This window comes from Podarcis raffonei, chromosome 16, assembly GCF_027172205.1.
Source record: "Podarcis raffonei isolate rPodRaf1 chromosome 16, rPodRaf1.pri, whole genome shotgun sequence".
NCBI lineage: Eukaryota > Metazoa > Chordata > Lepidosauria > Squamata > Lacertidae > Podarcis > Podarcis raffonei.
In genome coordinates, this window is record NC_070617.1 from 30,723,714 (window position 1) to 30,741,422 (window position 17,709).

A 17,709-nucleotide genomic window follows, 5' to 3' on the forward strand; every position below is an offset into this window, starting at 1 on the left:
CGGAAGAGAAGGAAGTCAATAGGCTCTAAGAGCCAAGGCGGTATAGTGGATAACGATGATGTGAATGCATAATATTAAATGGGAAAGAACTAAAAATTATATTAAAAAATAAAATAAAGAATAAAATGAAATAAATAAAAATTATAAGTATCTAGGAATGGTGTTACAGGCCTCAGAAACCAACAAACTACACATAAATTCCATCGGGAGCTCAGCGGGGGGGAAATAAAAATTCGAGGACCCAAAGCAATGAATTCAAGTTACAAGAATGGTGATTCTGACTAAAGAATAACGTTTCTGACAGTAATATCTATTTGACAGTGGAACAGACTCCCCTGACAGCCGGTTAACTCTCCTTCTTTGGATATTTTTAAGCAGACGTTGGTTGGCTGGCCATCCATCATGGATGATCAAGCTGAGATTCCTGCATTGGACTAGAGGACCCCCGGGGTCCCAATTCTACAATTCTAATAATAATAATAATTTGTTATTTGTACCCCGCCCATCTGGCTGGGTTTCCCCAGCCACTCTGGGCGGCTTCCAACAAAGATTAAAAATACATTAAAATGTCACGCATTAAAAACTTCCCTAAACAGGGCTGCCTTCAGATGTCTTCTAAATGTCAGGTAGTTGTTTATCTTTTTGACATCTGATGGGAGGGCGTTCCACAGGGCGGGCGCCACCACCGAGAAGGCCCTCTGCCTGGTTCCCTGTAAGCTCACTTCTCACAGTGAGGGAACCATCAGAAGGCCCTCGGAACTGGACCTCAGTGTCCGGGCTGAATGGTGGGGGTCGAGAGGCTCCTTCAGGTATACTGGGCCAAGGCCGTTTAGGCCTCTAAGAGCCTGCCAGATCAGACCAGGGGTCCATCTAGTCCAGCATCCTGTTCTCACGGGGTAAACCAGGTGCTACAATGGGAAGCCCGCAAACAGCACCCAAGTGCGCCAATAAACTGTGTGGTGCGGTGGTTGAGGGTGCTGGACTAGGGCCTAGGTGGCCAACTTTGCTGAGTGACCTTGGGCCAGTCACCCAGGCTCTGCCTAACTTCTACCACGCAAGGCGTGAGGGTACAGTGTGGAGAAGTGTGTTCACCGCAGTAAGAAAGGTAGGATAATATAAATGCCACAGATAACTAAAGAATACCCTCACTTCCTGCTCTTGACAGCAAAAGATATTGAGAAGTGTTACCTCCTCTGACAGTGGAGGCAGAACGTAGCCGTTTGGGTTAGGAGGCACTAATACATGGGTTGAGGGCCGGATCCGGCCCAATCGCCTTCTAAATCCCGCCCGCAGACGGTCCAGGGATCAGCGTGTTTTTACATGAGTAGAATGTGTCCTTTTATTTCAAATACCTCTCTGGGTTATTTGTGGGGCCTGCCTGGTGTTTTTACATGAGTAGAATGTGTGCTTTTATTTAAAATGCATCTCTGGGTTATTTGTGGGGCATAGGAATTTGTTCATTTCCCCTCCCAAAATATAGTCCGGCCCCCCTGCTGAAAAAGTTTGCTGACCCTTAGCTTTCTCCTCCACAAATTTGTCTGTTCTCCTTTAAAAGTCATTCCTGACAGAGGATTTGTCAAATGGTAAAAGAATATTGGGAAATAATATATAATGAACTGGGGGGGAAAATGTTTAGAAGTACCTTTCAAAAAAAACACACACACCAGAGTCCTTTTTGTTGGGAATAATTCAGAGGGAAATTCCCAGGTGTCAAAAAAAGGTTATTTGTGTATGCTACTACTGCAGCCCGTGTTTTTTTTAGCCTCAAAATGGAAAATGAGCGAGGTCCCAACCAAAGAAGAATGGCAGCTTAAACTGATGGAATCCGCACAGCTTGCAGATTTAACTTTTCGAATAAGAGAACAAGAAGAATGTACGTTTAAAGAAGACTGGAAAATGTTTACTGAATATATGGGTGAAAATTGTGTTTATTTAAAAACGCTGGTAGCATGAAGTTTTGATGGATGTAACAATGGATTATTGAATGGTTCAGTTCATGTAAAATACGCAGGGATGAATGGTATGCAAAATGAACCATGGAAAGAGAAGAAGAGAAGTCTTTGATTTAAGGTTGTGTAAATGAATATTTTGAAATGTAAATTAGAAAATTTTATTATATGTAATGTCATTCCAGTTGGTAGCCATTATTACCTTTTGTGGGAGCAAATTCTATAGTTTAACTAGGGACTGTGTGGAGAAGCTATTTCTTTTTTTGTCTGTACTGAATCTTCCGGCATTCAGCTTTGCTGGGTGCCCTCAAGTTCTAATGTATATTAGAGATGGAGAGGAAGCTTTCTCTGCCACACAACATTTTGCCTCTCTTGCAAGAATGGTTAGAAGTTGTGAGTTGCTGCCAGCAAGACAGCATGATGCATTTCTTTCAGAGAGAGAGAAAGAGAGAGCAAGTAAGAAGTGATTTTGCAAAAACCGTGTGAACTTAATTGTCAATCAGTTTGATTTCGCAGTCAAATTACTAACACCTTCAGCCTTTCTTTAAAAAAAATTGCTGTATTTTTTTTTTTGCCTTCCACGGGCAGCAAAACCTATTTATTTCAGAGGCAGAATTGATATAGGAGAGATAACAAAGCCTTCTTGCCAGCTGTTGCCACATAATGCTTTTCTCCTGATAAGCATCAGTAATAATCTCTGATGCAGAGGTGTTCTGCGTGGAGGAAATTACTGTTCTGTGTTGCTGGCATAAACACTCCAAATGAAAATGAAAAGCGGGGCTTTAACACGCTGATATAGGCTTGACGACAAATGGGCAGCGGTTATTAATCAAGAACAAAGTAAGTTTTCCTGTCATTGTCAAGGAGTTTATGTAGACGTCTACCTCTGTTATGTCTCCAATTGCATAAATGTGAGGAACAGAAGTGGTTTCTCTTGCATCAACAATGATTTTCCCCGTCGCGGGATTTGTTTTCACTCCAGCCATCTCCAAGTTGAGAGTTTGGGTGTCAGGGGCTCGGCCTGGGAAAGAAAGAGTAAGAGAATGCATATGGGTTGGTTTGTTTTTTAGAAAACAATAAAAATTAAAAGAAACATTTTAAAAAGATTTTAGCAGTTTTAATTCTTACCAAAAAAACCCCCCAACAATGTAAGGACAAAGGAAAAGCCTTCTAGATCAGACCAGTGGCCCATTTAGTCCAGAATTCTGTTTCAATTATATGCCCGTGGGAAACCTGTAAGCAGGACCTTAGTGCAATTGTACTCTCCCCTCCTAGACAGCATCTTAAAAAGCAGAGGCATCACCTTGCCAACAAAGGTCCATATATGGTTTTCCCAGTATGGAAGTGAGAGCTGGACCATAAAGAAGGCTGATCACCGAAGAATTGATGCTTTTGAATTATGGTGCTGGAGGAGACTCTTGAGAGTCCCATGGACTGCAACAAGATCAAATCTATCCATTCTGAAGGAAATCAGCCCTGAGTGCTCACTGGAAGGACAGATCCTGAAGCTGAGGCTCCAATACTTAGGCCACCTCATGAGAAGAGAAGACTCCCTGCAAAAGACCCTGATGTTGGGAAAGTTGGAGGGCACAAGGAGAAGGGGACGACAGAGGACGAGATGGTTGGACAGTGTTCTCGAAGCTACCAACATGTGTTTGACAAAACTGCGGGAGGCAGTGGAAGACAGGAGTGCCTGGCGTGCTCTGGTCCATGGGGTCACGAAGAGTCAGACACGACTAAACGACTAAACAACAACACTCTCCCCTCCTGTGGTTCCCATCGCCTGGTACTCAGAAGCAGGGATGCGGGTAGCACTGCGGTCTAAACCACTGAGCCTCTTGGGCTTGCCAATCGGAAGGTTGGCAGTTCGAATCCCCACGAGGGAGTGAGTTCCCGTTGCTCTCTCCCAACTCCTGCCAGCCTAGCAGTTCGAAAGCACGCCAGTGCAAGTAGATAAATAGGTACCGGAGTTTTCAAGACTCCGTTGGGATCCTGCACACCCCCGCTGAGGATGCCTTGATCAACCGTTAACTTACGAATTAACTCCCCCTGCCCACAGACAAATGTCGCCTTCTGCAGAAAGCTCTCCAGATTGTTTTGAGAAAGGTCCGTGCAGTTTTGGGGCAGACGCAGACCAATTTAGCCAACTCATTAATGCGAAAAGCAAAGACCTTGACTGATTTCTACAAGGATGAATCCCAGCTGTTCATTTTCCTCCAGCTTTGCGGATTCAATCCTTCCCAAGGGGGCGTGCTGGGGGTAGGGTGGGGGGAACAGCTTGGAATTTGCCAGCCGGTTCTCTTGTCGGGGATTTTTAATGAGGTCCAAACATCTCCTTGGACTCAAAAGGCTTTTCCTCTTATTACATGACAGAGATTCACCCCCCCCCAACCAGGCCATTGTTAACCTAGAAACCTCTTAAGTTACAGGTGGACAGATTTTTGCTGAACCTTAAGGAGGAACTGCCTTGAACCCTAAACTAAGATCCATTGGTATTTTGGTTCTGTGGGCCTATCCAGATGTTCTTTTTATTGTGCATTAATTATTATTGGGGGGGGGAGGTTTATTATGACCCCACTTTAAATACTGTTTGTGCCTGCAAAATTTTGGGGCAAACATGCAGCTTTCTTTCTAATCTATGCATTTCTCGTAGCTTCCTGGTGAAATCCTGTAAAATAATAATAATAATAATAATAATAATAATAATAATAATAATAATAGTTTTTATTTATACCCCGCCCTCCCCAGCCAAGGCCGGGCTCAGAGAGGCTTACAAGCAATAATAAAAACAAGTTGAATGATTACAACTTAAAAACAAAATTAAAATACAACATTAAAATATTGAAACATTAAAATATTAAAATGTAGCCTCCTCGCATGAGGAGAAGGAAAAGAAAAAAGAAAGAGAGGGAGGGAATCAAATTGGCTCCAAGCCAAAGGCCAGGTGGAACAACTCTGTCTTACAGGCCCTGCGGAAAGAAATCAGATCCTGCAGGGCCCTGGTCTCATGAGGCAGAGCGTTCCACCAAGACGGAGCCAGAGTTGAAAAGGCCCTGGCTCTGGTTGAAGCTAATCTAACTTCCTTAGGGCCCGGGACCACTAGGGTGTTGCTATTTATGGACCTTGAGGCTCTCCGTGGGGCATACCGGGAGAGGTGGTCCAGTAGGTACGAGGGTCCTAGGCCGTGAAGGGCTTTAAAGGTCAAAAGCAGCACCTTAAATCTGAACCTGTACTCCACCGGGAGCCAGTGCAGCTTGAAAAGCACTGGATGAATATGCTCCCATGGCAGGGACCCTGTGAGGAGCCTCGCTGCAGCATTCTGCACCCGCTGGAGTTTCTGGGACAGCTTCAAGGGCAGCCCCACGTAGAGCGAATTACAGTAGTCAAACCTGGAGATGACCGTCGCATGGATCACTGTGGCCAGGTCGGGGCGGGAAAGGTAAGGGACCAACTACTTGATGCTATATTGCCTCATTTGATTTTTTTAAGCAGAGGTTGGATGGCCATCTGTCAGTGATTCTTTAGCTGTGATTCCCATACTTCCGGGAATTCGAAATGTTGGCCCTTAGGGTTCCTTCCAACCTTATGATTCTGTGTTCCAGGTTTCTTTGTTTCCCTCCACTTTTGGCATTATATGTGCAAGTCTCGATATTCATACACAAGGCATTCTCAGGAAATAGTTTGCCAGTGTTCACAAAATGAGCTAACAATTTCCATTGATTCCTATGGGGAAATTTCTAATGCGTTCTCGACCGCAGAATTTTGACCTCCAAAATGACAACAAAAACCCAGAAAAAGCTTCGGAAACCTTACAAAAGGCATACAAGAAAGGGGAAAAAATGCTTCCTTATTTGTCCAACCCCCTCCATCCTTCCCACCATGGTTTCTGGTGAAATGTCTGTCGAAAACCAGCAAAACACAAAAAAGTAAGGCTTGTTTGTTTACAGTACTACAAGCAGGTCCAGCAGGTCCACACTGAATCTGCAATGTGTGGGGGGGAGGCCAAGATTTGGGTCCTAATTCCTCATGTTTGGATAAGTGAATTTTTGTATTTGGATAGCGGGACCCGCATATATTGTGCAAGAGCGTTCCTCCAGGCGGCAATAGTGCGACCAAAGAGCAAACAATGTAACAGAACAATGTGTGAACAGTCCAGTATAAATCCACCACTGCTGCACTATTATTGCGTCAACCAACTGTCCACAGTCGCATCATGTGTTTAGAGCGCTGTGATACCACTTTAAACAGTCACGCCTTCCCCCAAAGAATTATGGGAGCTATGGTCTGTCAGTGACAAACCTAGACAGCATCTTAAAAAGCACCTTGCCGACAAAGCTCCGTATAGTTAAAGCTATGGTTTTCCCAGTAGTGATGTATGGAAGTGAGAGCTGGACCATAAAGAAGGCTGATCGCCGAAGAATTGATGCTTTTGAATTATGGTGCTGGAGGAGACTCTTGAGATCCCATGGACTGCAAGAAGGTCAAGCCTCTCCATTCTGAAGGAAATCAGCCCTGAGTGCTCCCTGGAAGGACAGATCCTGAAGCTGAGGCTGCAATACTTTGGCCACCTCGTGAGAAGAGAAGACTCCCTGGAAAAGACCCTGATGTTGGGAAAGATGGAGGGCACAAGGAGAAGGGGACGGTAGAGGACGAGATGGTTGGACAGTGTTCTTGAAGCTACCAGCATGAGTTTAACCAAACTGCGGGAGGCAGTGGAAGACAGGAGTGCCTGGGGTCACAAAGAGTTGGACACAACTAAACAACAACAAAATGGTCTGTCAAGGATGCTGCGAGTTGCTGTTCACCTCACAGAGCTACAGTTCCCAGAATGGTCTAACAGCCAACCCCTCTTCACAGGGATCTCTGGGAATCGTAGCTGTGTGAGGAGCAGCCTCCCATCTACAATTTGGCCCTGTTTGCTGAGGGACTGGTGGGAACTGTAGTTCAGAAGCATCTGGAGGGACCAGCCCTGGTCTAGGATCTGAGATGGGGTAGGCCACACTGGACCTGGTGTTGGATCAACCCTCTGGACTTTTGTCAGGCAGATTCCTGCATTCCTAAGTACCCTTTACCACTTGGTGCGTTCAGTGTGCCACCTTCACCTCCTGCTCTCAAGGGTCTAAGCATCTGAAGAAAGCCACCATTAGGCTCTGAACGCCAGTGTCTGGAATTGCAAGGAGGAAAAGCTCAGGTGCTCAGGTCTTGTCTTCCCATTGGCGCATCTGGTTGGCCACTATGACTTTGAGAAGACATCTGAAGGCAGCCCTGTTTAGGGAAGCTTTTAATATTTGATGAATTACTGTATTTTAATATTTTGCTGGAAGCCGCCCAGAGTGGCTGGGGAAACCCAGCCAGATGGTTGGGGTATAAATAATAAAAAGGTAAAGGGACCCCTGACCATTAGGTCCAGTCGTGACCGACTCTGGGGTTGCAGCGCTCATCTCGCTTTATTGGCCAAGGGAGCTGGCGTACAGCTTGCGGGTCATGTGGCCAGCATGACTAAGCCATTTCTGGTGAACCAGAGCAGCGCACGGAAACACCATTTACCTTCCCACTGGAGCAGTACCTATTGATCTACTTGCACTTTGACGTGCTTTCGAACTGCTAGGTTGGCAGGAGCTGGGACCGAGCAACAGGAGCTCACCCCGTGGTGGGGATTCAAACTGCCGACCTTCTGATTGGCAAGTCCTAGGCTCTGTGGTTTAACCCACAGCACCTAAAGGGAAAGGTATTATTATTATTATTATTATTATTATTATTATTATTATTATTATTATTATAACAGGGTGCTGGGCTACAGGGGCCAATGGCCAGATCCAGTAGGGCCTCTTTTTACACCAGTGTTTCCCAAACATGGGTCTCCAGCTGTTTTTGGACTACAACTCCCATCATCCCTAGCTAGCAGGGCCAGCGGTCAGGGATGATGGGAATGGTAGTCTAGAAGCAGCTTGAGATTAAGAACACATTGGGGGGGCTTCAAAATTTGGAAGTGGAGCTAGCTAAGCCTCTAGACGCATCTAAAGCATTTTCCCAAACCAAAATACTTTCGCCCATTTGATCTTAATGGAGGGTATTGAATAGATTCTTCGGCTTGGAAACCAGAGCTGGACATGGCTTCCAGCCAATAAAATTTCAACGTTAAGTTTTAACATTTTCGTCGCTGCTTTTAGGATTCCGCATGGGGCACACAGGGGAAAGAGGATGAGGTTTCGCTTTGGGTCGGCCAAATGCATTTCACTTTCTTCCTTTTCGTTCTTAATGCCCAGATATTCAGATGTCGGGAGATTGGAACCGAGAGAAATTAAACATTGCCCTGCAGATTTGATCATCTCAGCTGTTGTTTTGGTTACAGCATAAAAAAAAAATGTCAGCCTGTTTCAGGGAGGGGGGAGATATTCAGTTCAGTTCCCCTTTAAATGCACACTTATCCAATCTGCACTTTCTCTAACAATTTGCACACTGGAAGACAGTGATCCTTCGAAATTTGCACTTCTCTGAATTTTGCAATGCTATCCTCCCTTCAGCTAACCTGTACAAATACCAAAACATTAGGAAAGTGTGCATGGAAATGGGTATATATTTGTGAAAGTAGTATGCACAAATGCACTGTATGTGGAGAAACTGGTATGCAAAAAAAAATCGGATACAAAAATGTGCAAAGCAGGAGAAATTCACACTAAAATGCTGGTGAATTTTCATGAGGACTTAAAAAAAATGCAGACTGATGTGGAAAACTCAACTCAAGATTGGAAAAATGAGAAACTGAGAGAAACCTAAACTGACTGTACAGTGGTACCTCGGGTTACATAGGCTTCAGGTTGCATACGCTTCAGGTTACAGACTCCACTAACGCAGAAATAGTACCTCGGGTTAAGAACTTTGCTTCAGGATGAGAACAGAAATCATGCTCCGGTGGCACAGTGGCAGCAGGAGGCCCCATTAGCTAAAGTGGTGCTTCAGGTTAAGAACAGTTTCAGGTTAAGAACAGACCTCCGGAACAAATTAAGTACTTAACCTGAGGTACCACTGTATCTCCCACCCCTAGTTGTGGTTGAAAGGTGCTGCATTAAAACGAAAGCTTTAATTCGCCCACTTCCCTGGGTCTGACAGAAAATGGTGGAAATCAAAATGGGCAGATTCGCCCCTTCCTAATGTCTCGGTAGGTTGCTGGAATGAGAAATTTGTGTGGCTGTTTCTCTCTCTCTCCTTCTCCGCCCTCCCACTTCTCTCTGTTTGTTTCTCTCTCTCTTAAAAGTTAGCATATTGCGTGCTAACTTGTTCCTCTAAGCTCTGCCTGAGCCGGAAAACGGGGAAACTGGAAAAGCCCCCATTAAGCTGCCGGCTTGCAGGCCTCCCCAGACGTTTTATTCTTGGTGCACAAAAGAAATACAACAGGAGGAAGTTGTTTCACATCCGAGCCCGGGATAAGGTCTCGCTTGTGTTTTCTTTAAAAGTATTGTCGTTGTTATTATTTTTGGTGCCTGATAGCATCGGAGCTCAGGGACCAGAGGGCCAAGAGAGGGACGGCAGGGATCCGGCGTCCCACAGGGAAGGCTGAAGGAAGGCAGACAGATAGCTTGAGTGCCGACAGCTCCACTCGCCGATCCCAGAGGAAGTGTCAGTTTCGCCAGCTGAAATGAATCTGCTGGAGCCTTCCCAACCTCCCCGTCTCCGAGCCGTTCAGATTCAGCATTGTTTGGATTGGAAGAGCGGGAGGACCCTGGCTTTTCAAGCCGGCGGATAATACGGTGAATCATATGTTTATTTATAATCAGATCTCCAATGCAGGGGCCAGGCTTCCTTTTTGTTTAATAATTTCCCTCCCTCCACATCAAAGGCCCTTAAGTGTTTTCCTCCGCTCAGCCCTTGTTTTCGGAACGCAAACACATTTCCCATCCTGGCTTTAGAGGAGACTCTCAAGTTCACATCAAACGTTGGGATGGTGTTCCCTCTCCCAGCGAAGACAGAGAGGGAGGGAGAGAATGCTTTTATTCTGTTTTCCTACTATAAGCCTATTAAAAGGCTTTAAAAAAATAAAAAAGTCAGAGGGAAAATTTCTGATTTAGATTTCTGTTTCTGGATCTTGACCCCTGTTTCTGGATCTTGACCCCATCTTGACGTGATGATCTCGTGACTGAGCTGACCGTTGCCTGGAATGGTTCCTCTTCTTCACCTTGCAAGGTTAACTTGGGGGTCATAAAAAGAGGTTGCTGGATCAGGCCATTGGCTTATCTTCTCCCACATCCAGCATTCTTAAAGGGAAAGGTAATAATAATAATAATAATAATAATAATAATAATAATAATAATAATAATTTATTATTATTTATACCCCACCCATCTGGCTGGGCTTCCCCAGCCACTCTGGGCGGCTTCCAACAAAATATTAAAATTCAGTAATCCATCAAATATTAAAAGCTTCCCTAAACAGGGCTGCCTTCAGATGTCTTTTAAAAGTCTGGTAGTTAATGCCCGATGGAATTAATCTGCAGAACTCACTCTTTCAGGAGGCAGTGATTGCCTCCAAGTTTAGATGGCTTTGAAAGAGGATTGGGCAAATTCATGGCAAAGAGGAATATTGATGACTGCTAACCAAGACGGCTATGCCCTGCCTTCGCGGTTGGAGGCAGCAATGCTTCTGATTAAAAAAGGTCAAGGACTCCTGGACGGTTAAGTCCTGTCAAAGGTGACTATGGGGTTGTGGCACTCATGTCGCTTTCAGGCCGAGGAAGCCAGCATTTGTCCACGGGCAGCTTTCCGGGTCATGTGGCCAGCAGGACTAAACTGCTTTTGGCGCAACTGGACACCGTGACGGAAGCCAGAGCGCACGGAAATACCGTTTACCTTCCCGCTGCAGTGGTACCTATTTATCTACTTGCGCTGGTGTGCTTTCGAACTGCTAGGTTGGCAGGAGCTGGGACAGAGCAGCGGGAGCTCATCCCGTCGGGCGGATTCGAACCGCTGACCTTCTGATTGGCAAGCCAAAGAGGCTCAGTGGTTTAGACCACAGCGCCACCCGCATCTTGCTTTAATAAGCCATGATATCAACAAACCCGGAAGCCGAAGTGCAACGATATGGAAATGCAAAAGAAAATCAGGACGGAAATTGCCGCCTCCTTACATCCCAACCTATGTAACCCCATAGGAACTCAATGCACCTCTTGCCGGCAACCTAGGTGTTGTTTTTCCATACGCACAGGACCACGTAGGCAGTCTTGGCACCTGCCCCTGTGGCTCTTGGGAGCTACACCTTTTCCAAGCAAGTAAGCTAAACATCCCGACAATTGTGCTCTGTGGCCACTTTCCCTTCCGTAGCGGCAGTTCCAAACACGGCTGAATGTTACGCCAAGTACACCTGGAGTCTTCTTCGACATATGGCTCCTAAATCAAGCGTTGGGCTTGGCGCCATTCCAGGCGTTTGAGGCAAATCAGATAAGCCGCTCGGGGAAGAGCACAGAGGGGAAACACCCTCAGATATGCAGAACAAACCTTTCCTTAACTTTTCTTGATATGCATCACAACTGTCAGGCGACACCCCTTGACAAGGCAGATGGAAAGATACCTTTCGATCCGGCTTTGTTATTTTCCTCCCTCCCAGGAATCTCCTCCCCACTATCACCTACAAACAGGTAGCAGTAGCGCAGCTGGTTAAGAGCATGGCGCTGCCAGGAGTGGCAAATCTGATCCCCTTATGGGAGAGTTGCATATTCTTGCATTGCAACTGCGTACGAGCGGGTTGCGATTCGGCGCTTCTGTGCATGCGCAAAGCATGATTTAGCGCTTCTGCGCATGCGCGTCCGCTGAAACCCGGAAGTAACCCATTCCGGTACTTCTGGGTTTTGGCGGGTCCGTAACCCGAAAAACACAACGTGAAGCGTCTGTAACCCAAGGTATGACTGTATATGAATGTGCCAACCAAAACAACAAATCTCCCCATAAGCATAGCATAGTAAGAGCCATTAGACAGTGGAACAGACTCCCACAAGAAGCGCCAGACTCTCCTTCCTTGGATGTTTTTAAGCAGAGGTTGGATGGACATCTGTCGTGTGTGATCAAGCTGAGATTCCTGCATTGCAGAGGGTTGGACTAGATGACTCTTGGGGTCCCTTCCGACTATACAATTCTATGATTCTGTATCAGGAAAAAGGCAAGTCTACAATAGTTCTCCCTGACATCTACACAGGAAGATTTATTTGCAATAGTGCATCTAGTCATGTGGGACGCGGGTGGCGCTGTGGGTTAAAGCCTCAGCGCCTAGGACTTGCCGATCGAAAGGTCGGCGGTTCGAATCCCCGCGGCGGGGTGCGCTCCCGTTGCTCTGTCCCAGCGCCTGCCAACCTAGCAGTTCGAAAGCACCCCCGGGTGCAAGTAGATAAATAGGGACCGCTTACTAGCGGGAAGGTAAACGGCGTTCCGTGTGCTGCACTGGCTCGCCAGATGCAGCTTGTCACGCTGGCCACGTGACCCGGAAGTGTCTGCGGACAGCGCTGGCCCCCTGGCCTATAGAGTGAGATGGGCGCACAACCCCAGAGTCTGGCAAGACTGGCCCGTACGGGCAGGGGTACCTTTACCTTTACCTTTATCTAGTCATGTAAACAAACACCTGCAGTTTGAAGAGCTGCAAGTCAGAAACAAGTTGATCCCTACGGTAAGAACTAGGCCTTGCCACCCGGATAAAGTAAACAGTAATGTTTGGAACAACCTCTTTGCCTAGTCAGCTGGAGCGAGTGCGAATCACAGCCAAGTAATCAAGCAAACAACCTAATTATAGTTGGTAGATTTTAGGTAACAGAAGAAAGGTACATGGGCAGGTGAGTGAAGATGTGATAACACTGGTGGACTTTGTGACAAGGCCCCTCACAGAGACACCTTTCAGAGAAAGAATGTAATCGTGCAAGAAGGTATGTTTTGCACACATAAGTCAATCCACGGTTGTGTGCAAAACAGGCCTATATGCAAGTCTCCACAAGGGCTTTTCTCTTGCTGTAGTAGCTTAAAACATGTCAGCTATAAAATAATTGTGTATATTGTCTCCCTGCTTATTTAACTTATATGCAGAATTCATCATGCGAAAGGCTGGACTGGATGAATCCCAAGCCGGAATTAAGATTGCCGGAAGAAATAGTAACAACAACAGATATGCAGATGACACGACCTTGATGGCAGAAAACAAGGAGGAATTAAAGAACCTCTTAATGAGGATGAAAGAGGAGAGCGCAAAATATGGTCTGAAGCTCAACATCAAAAAAAGTAAGATCATGGCCACTGGTCCCATCACCTCCTGGCAAATAGAAGGGGAAGAAATGGAGGCAGTGAGAGATTTTACTTTCTTGGGCTCCATGATCACTGCAGATGGTGACAGCAGCCATGAAATTAAAAGACGCCTGCTTCTTGGGAGAAAAGCGATGACAAACCTAGACAGCATCTTAAAAAGCAGAGACATCACCTTGCCAACAAAGGTCCGTATAGTTAAAGCTATGGTTTTCCCAGTAGTGATGTATGGAAGTGAGAGCTGGACCATAAAGAAGGCTGATCGCCAAAGAATTGATGCTTTTGGATTATGGTGCTGGAGGAGACTCTTGAGAGTCCCATGGACTGCAAGAAGATCAAACCTATCCATTCTTAAGGAAATCAGCGCTGAGTGCTCACTGGAAGGACAGATCCTGAAGCTGAGGCTCCAATACTTTGGCCACCTCATGAGAAGAGAAGACTCCCTGGAAAAGACCCTGATGTTGGGAAAGATTGAGGGCACAAGGAGAAGGGGACGACAGAGGACGAGATGGTTGGACAGTGTTCTCGAAGCTACAAACATGAGTTTGACCAAACTGTGGGAGGCAGTGGAAGACAGGAGTGCCTGGCGTGCTCTGGCCCATGGGGTCACAAAGAGTCGGACACGACTAAACAACTAAAGAACAAAAGTAGATAGAAAAAAGAGTCACATATCTCAGTGGTAGAGAATGCATTCTGCAGGCGAACAATCCCGACTTTAGTCTCTGGAATCGCCAGGGAAGACTTGGGAATGGCTCCCTGCCTGAAATCTCAGAGAGCTCCTGCTGGTTGAGGTTAACAATTGAGTGGTCCAATCGTCTAACTCAAAATAAGGCAGCTTCTTAGTAGAGGAAGGGCTGCAGTTCAGTGTCAAAGCATGTAGAAGGTTGCCCTTCGTTGCATGACAGATAGCACAATTTCTGCTAGGGCAACTGTTGCATTTGGATTCCTCTGCAATGCAATATTAAATCTCACCCTCGTGCTAGCAGACAGAGAAGATTGGATGCAACCCTCCGTATATAGAACATGGTTCGGAACTGAGAGGTGTTTGCGATCACTCTTGCATGCCTATCTCTTCCCATGTGCTTTCCTTCCCCCAACATTTCCTGTGCTGCATTTAAAAAAAAAAAAAAACCACAAGAGGGAACAAAAGGAAAAGGAGTGCCAGAGGAATTTCAAAACGCAAGTTTCTTTTTACCTACTGCCCACATCACTGTGTCAAATTCGTCCGACTTTTCTTTGCCAGAATCGAGGTATTTCCACGTCACGCGCAGCCGGCCGTTCTCCGCCTTCTTCACTTTCGTTGGGCTACATTTCTTCAGGAATCTCGTCCCGTGGCCTTCCATGTGATCTGCCACAAGAGTAGCCATTTGCTACAAAGGTGATGAGAAAAATGAACAAACAAACTGCATTTTTTATTTATTTTTATATTTCATTTACTTACTACAGGACATGTGGCCTGAAGGACGTTGCCAGAAGGATGGTCCTCAGTCATAAAAGGGGTTTCCATTCCTGTGGTATATGATAAGCAACTACCGCCTCACAACAGAAATTAATAATGCTATTGGCTGGAAGTGGGAATGGCTAAATCTATTGATTTTGGTTTCTCTCAGTTTCTCATTTCCCCAATCTTAAATTTAGATATCAGTTTGCTTTTTCTAAAGCCCTCATGAAAATTCATCAGTAATATTATTATTATTATTATTATTATTATTATTATTATTATTATTATTATTATTAAAATTCATATACCACCCTTAATCTGAAGATCACAGAGCGGTTCACAAAATAAAAATACAAAACAAGAACACAAAATACACAATAAAAGCAAGAACAAAAGTAACAACAAACCAATAACCCCCTTCCCACGAGCATATTTAAAAGGACATGGAATGTTAATCAGCCAATGGCCTGCTGAAAAAGAAACATTTTCAGCTAGTGCCTAAACATATACAACAGACACCAGGCGAGTCTTCCTGAGGGAAGGCATTCCACAAATGCGATTCCAGTGCAATTTTCTCCCAATATACATTTTCGCAAAGCAATTTCTCCCAACGTAGTGCATTTTTGCACGTTACCTTCATAAACATATGCATATCAATGCACAATTTATCCCAATATAATGCGCACTTTGCTAGGCTGGAGAACTGCATTGCAAAATTCAGAGAAGTGTGAATTTCAAAAGATGGAAGCGTTTCGATTCGCGAATTGTTTTAGAGTGTGCAAATCTGGAAGCTTCACTTTTAAATAGGAAGTGAGTTGAGTTTGTCCCTACAATCCAGTATGGACGAGGGATTAGCAGAAAGATGGTTCCCGGTGCCCAAACTGTGCCTGGGCACCCAAAGGAACCGGGTTGTTTGAACCCCGTACTTCAGACCTAGCCCTGAGAACACAAAGGGTTTTACCCTCCCCCCCACAGCACCTGTCAGATGCCTCGTCAATATAGATGACTCGTTAAGGTATCCTGGAGGGCTCGTTTTACGGATGGAAAAGATGCCTTTGCAGAAGACACCTCCAAATGTTTGAACCAATGCCATGCTGCTGTCAGGCTCTAAACGTTCCTACTGACAACTTTGTTCAAAAAAGATGCCACAGCTGTTGATGGCGATAAGTCAAAACTGTCATCCGTCAAAGGATGAGTCTGGTAGTGGTGTAAAGGAAATATCACAAAACGCCCACACAGGAGAATTTAAGTGCTGGTGTTTGGCTTTTTAAAAATAAATTAAAAAATACATTTTACACACATGCTCTCAGTTGCAACTGGGGGGAAAAAGTGGAGAACAAGATGTTTGTTCTCTTCTGAAACTTGACACTCCTGTGTTTCCCTTTCAGCCTGTGCCGACTTGAGCCCCTGTGCCTATTTCGTCTCACAAGGGACCTGACCCCTCACCTGGGGCGGGGGGGAGAGTCTGCTGGGGGCCCTTGAGAAAGATTGCTGCCGAAGGATGGTGATCTGTCCAGAGTGACAGCATTGGGCTTGATGAACCGTGAATAAGGACACAGGTGGTGCTGTGGTCTAAACCACAGAGCCTCTTGGGCTTGCCGAAGGTCGGCGGTTTGAATCCCCACAACGGAGTGAGCCCCTGTTGCTCGGTCCCAGCTCCTGCCACCCTAGCAGTTTGTAAGCACACCGGTGCAAGTAGATAAATAGGGACTGCTGCGGTGGGAAGGTAAATGGCATTTCTGTGCATTCTGGTTTCCGAAGGAGCTTGGAAACCACCTAGCAGTAAAACCTAGAAGCCAGAGTCGGGCACCCGAAAAATGGCACACAACTTACCTGGTCAAATCCTCGGAGCGGGATGCTCCTCATCATAACTGTTGCGTTCAGTCCGAGGCCAGTGAGAAAGCCAGCACATTCGAGGGAAACATCTGGAGGGTTGCAGCTTAAGGAAAACAGCTCGAGTATTTTGAGAGGGCAAATGGACAAGAACTGCAACAGCAAGAGGTAAGGCAGCCATGTTTTGTCTTTTGGTCCAACCCAGTGCAATGCTTTACAAGCACCTATCATCCAGCTGGTTCTTGGGGGTCTGAGAACCGCAGGGCAAAGCACCAAGCACAGGGCTGGCAAAGCTTCTTTCTGTGAAGCAGAGGTGGCCGTGGTGTATGTACTCATAATAATACTTTTATTATTTATACCTTGCCCATCTGGCTGGGTTTCCCCAGGCACTCTGGGCGGCTTCCAACACATAATAAAACATCAAACATTAAAAACTTCCATAAACAGGGCTGCCTTCAGATGTCTTCTAAAAGTCAGATAGTTGTTTATTTCCTTGACATCTGGTGGGAGGGCGTTCCACAGGGAGGACACCACTACCAAGAAGGCCCTCTGCCTGGTTCCCTGAAACTTCACTTCTTGCAGTGAGGGAACCTCCAGAAGGCCCTTGGAGCTGGACCTCAGTGTACAGGCTGAACGATGGGGTGGAGACGCTCCTTCAGGTATACTGGTCCAAGGCCGTTTAGGGCTTTAAAAGTCAGCACCAACACTTTGAATTGTGCTTGAAAACATATTGGAAGCCAGTGTAGATCCTTTGGGACCAGGGTTATATGGTCCCAGTGTCCACTCCCAGTCACTAGTCTCAGCTGCACAGTTAACTCATCAGGGTTGAACTCACCACCCGACAGCTGATGGGCACTGGGGCTATGAAAGTAATGAACCTTAAGTTTCAGGGTTCCTAATCCTGGAGGAGCCCCAGGAAAAACTTTAGCCTCCATGGATTTAAAATGTTGGGTCTAGTAGACCTGATTTGTTGTCTATAGTTCAACAACTCCAAAGTTTGAGAGTCAGTAGCACAAATGTTGTAAATGTGTGGTGATCTGTCGTGGAACAAAGTCAATGAATAAGATAAAAGTGGTTAACCAGACCATGGTTGCTGGCTGCTAAGGGCCCCCCATGACAATTAAACCATGGATTTATTTTAACCATGGATTTCAACACTTGAGACTATTGAACTTTCACAGGAAATGTAAATCGGTCACGTGATATAATAAAGCGT

General features: G+C 45.7%; 1 protein-coding gene across 2 annotated transcripts in view; it reads right to left on the reverse strand.

Moving 5' to 3' along the window:
- TXNRD2 (thioredoxin reductase 2) overlaps nucleotides 1-17,709 on the reverse strand; it is a 61,561-nt gene that overhangs the window by 16,740 nt on the left and 27,112 nt on the right. For both annotated transcript variants that reach the window (XM_053369481.1, XM_053369480.1), the window contains exons 10-12: nucleotides 16,494-16,585; nucleotides 14,415-14,589; nucleotides 2,834-2,970 (exon numbers count right to left, since the gene is read on the reverse strand). In XM_053369481.1, coding sequence (XP_053225456.1) covers nucleotides 2,834-2,970; nucleotides 14,415-14,589; nucleotides 16,494-16,585 — 404 coding nt within the window. The remainder of the gene's footprint in view (nucleotides 1-2,833; nucleotides 2,971-14,414; nucleotides 14,590-16,493; nucleotides 16,586-17,709) is intronic.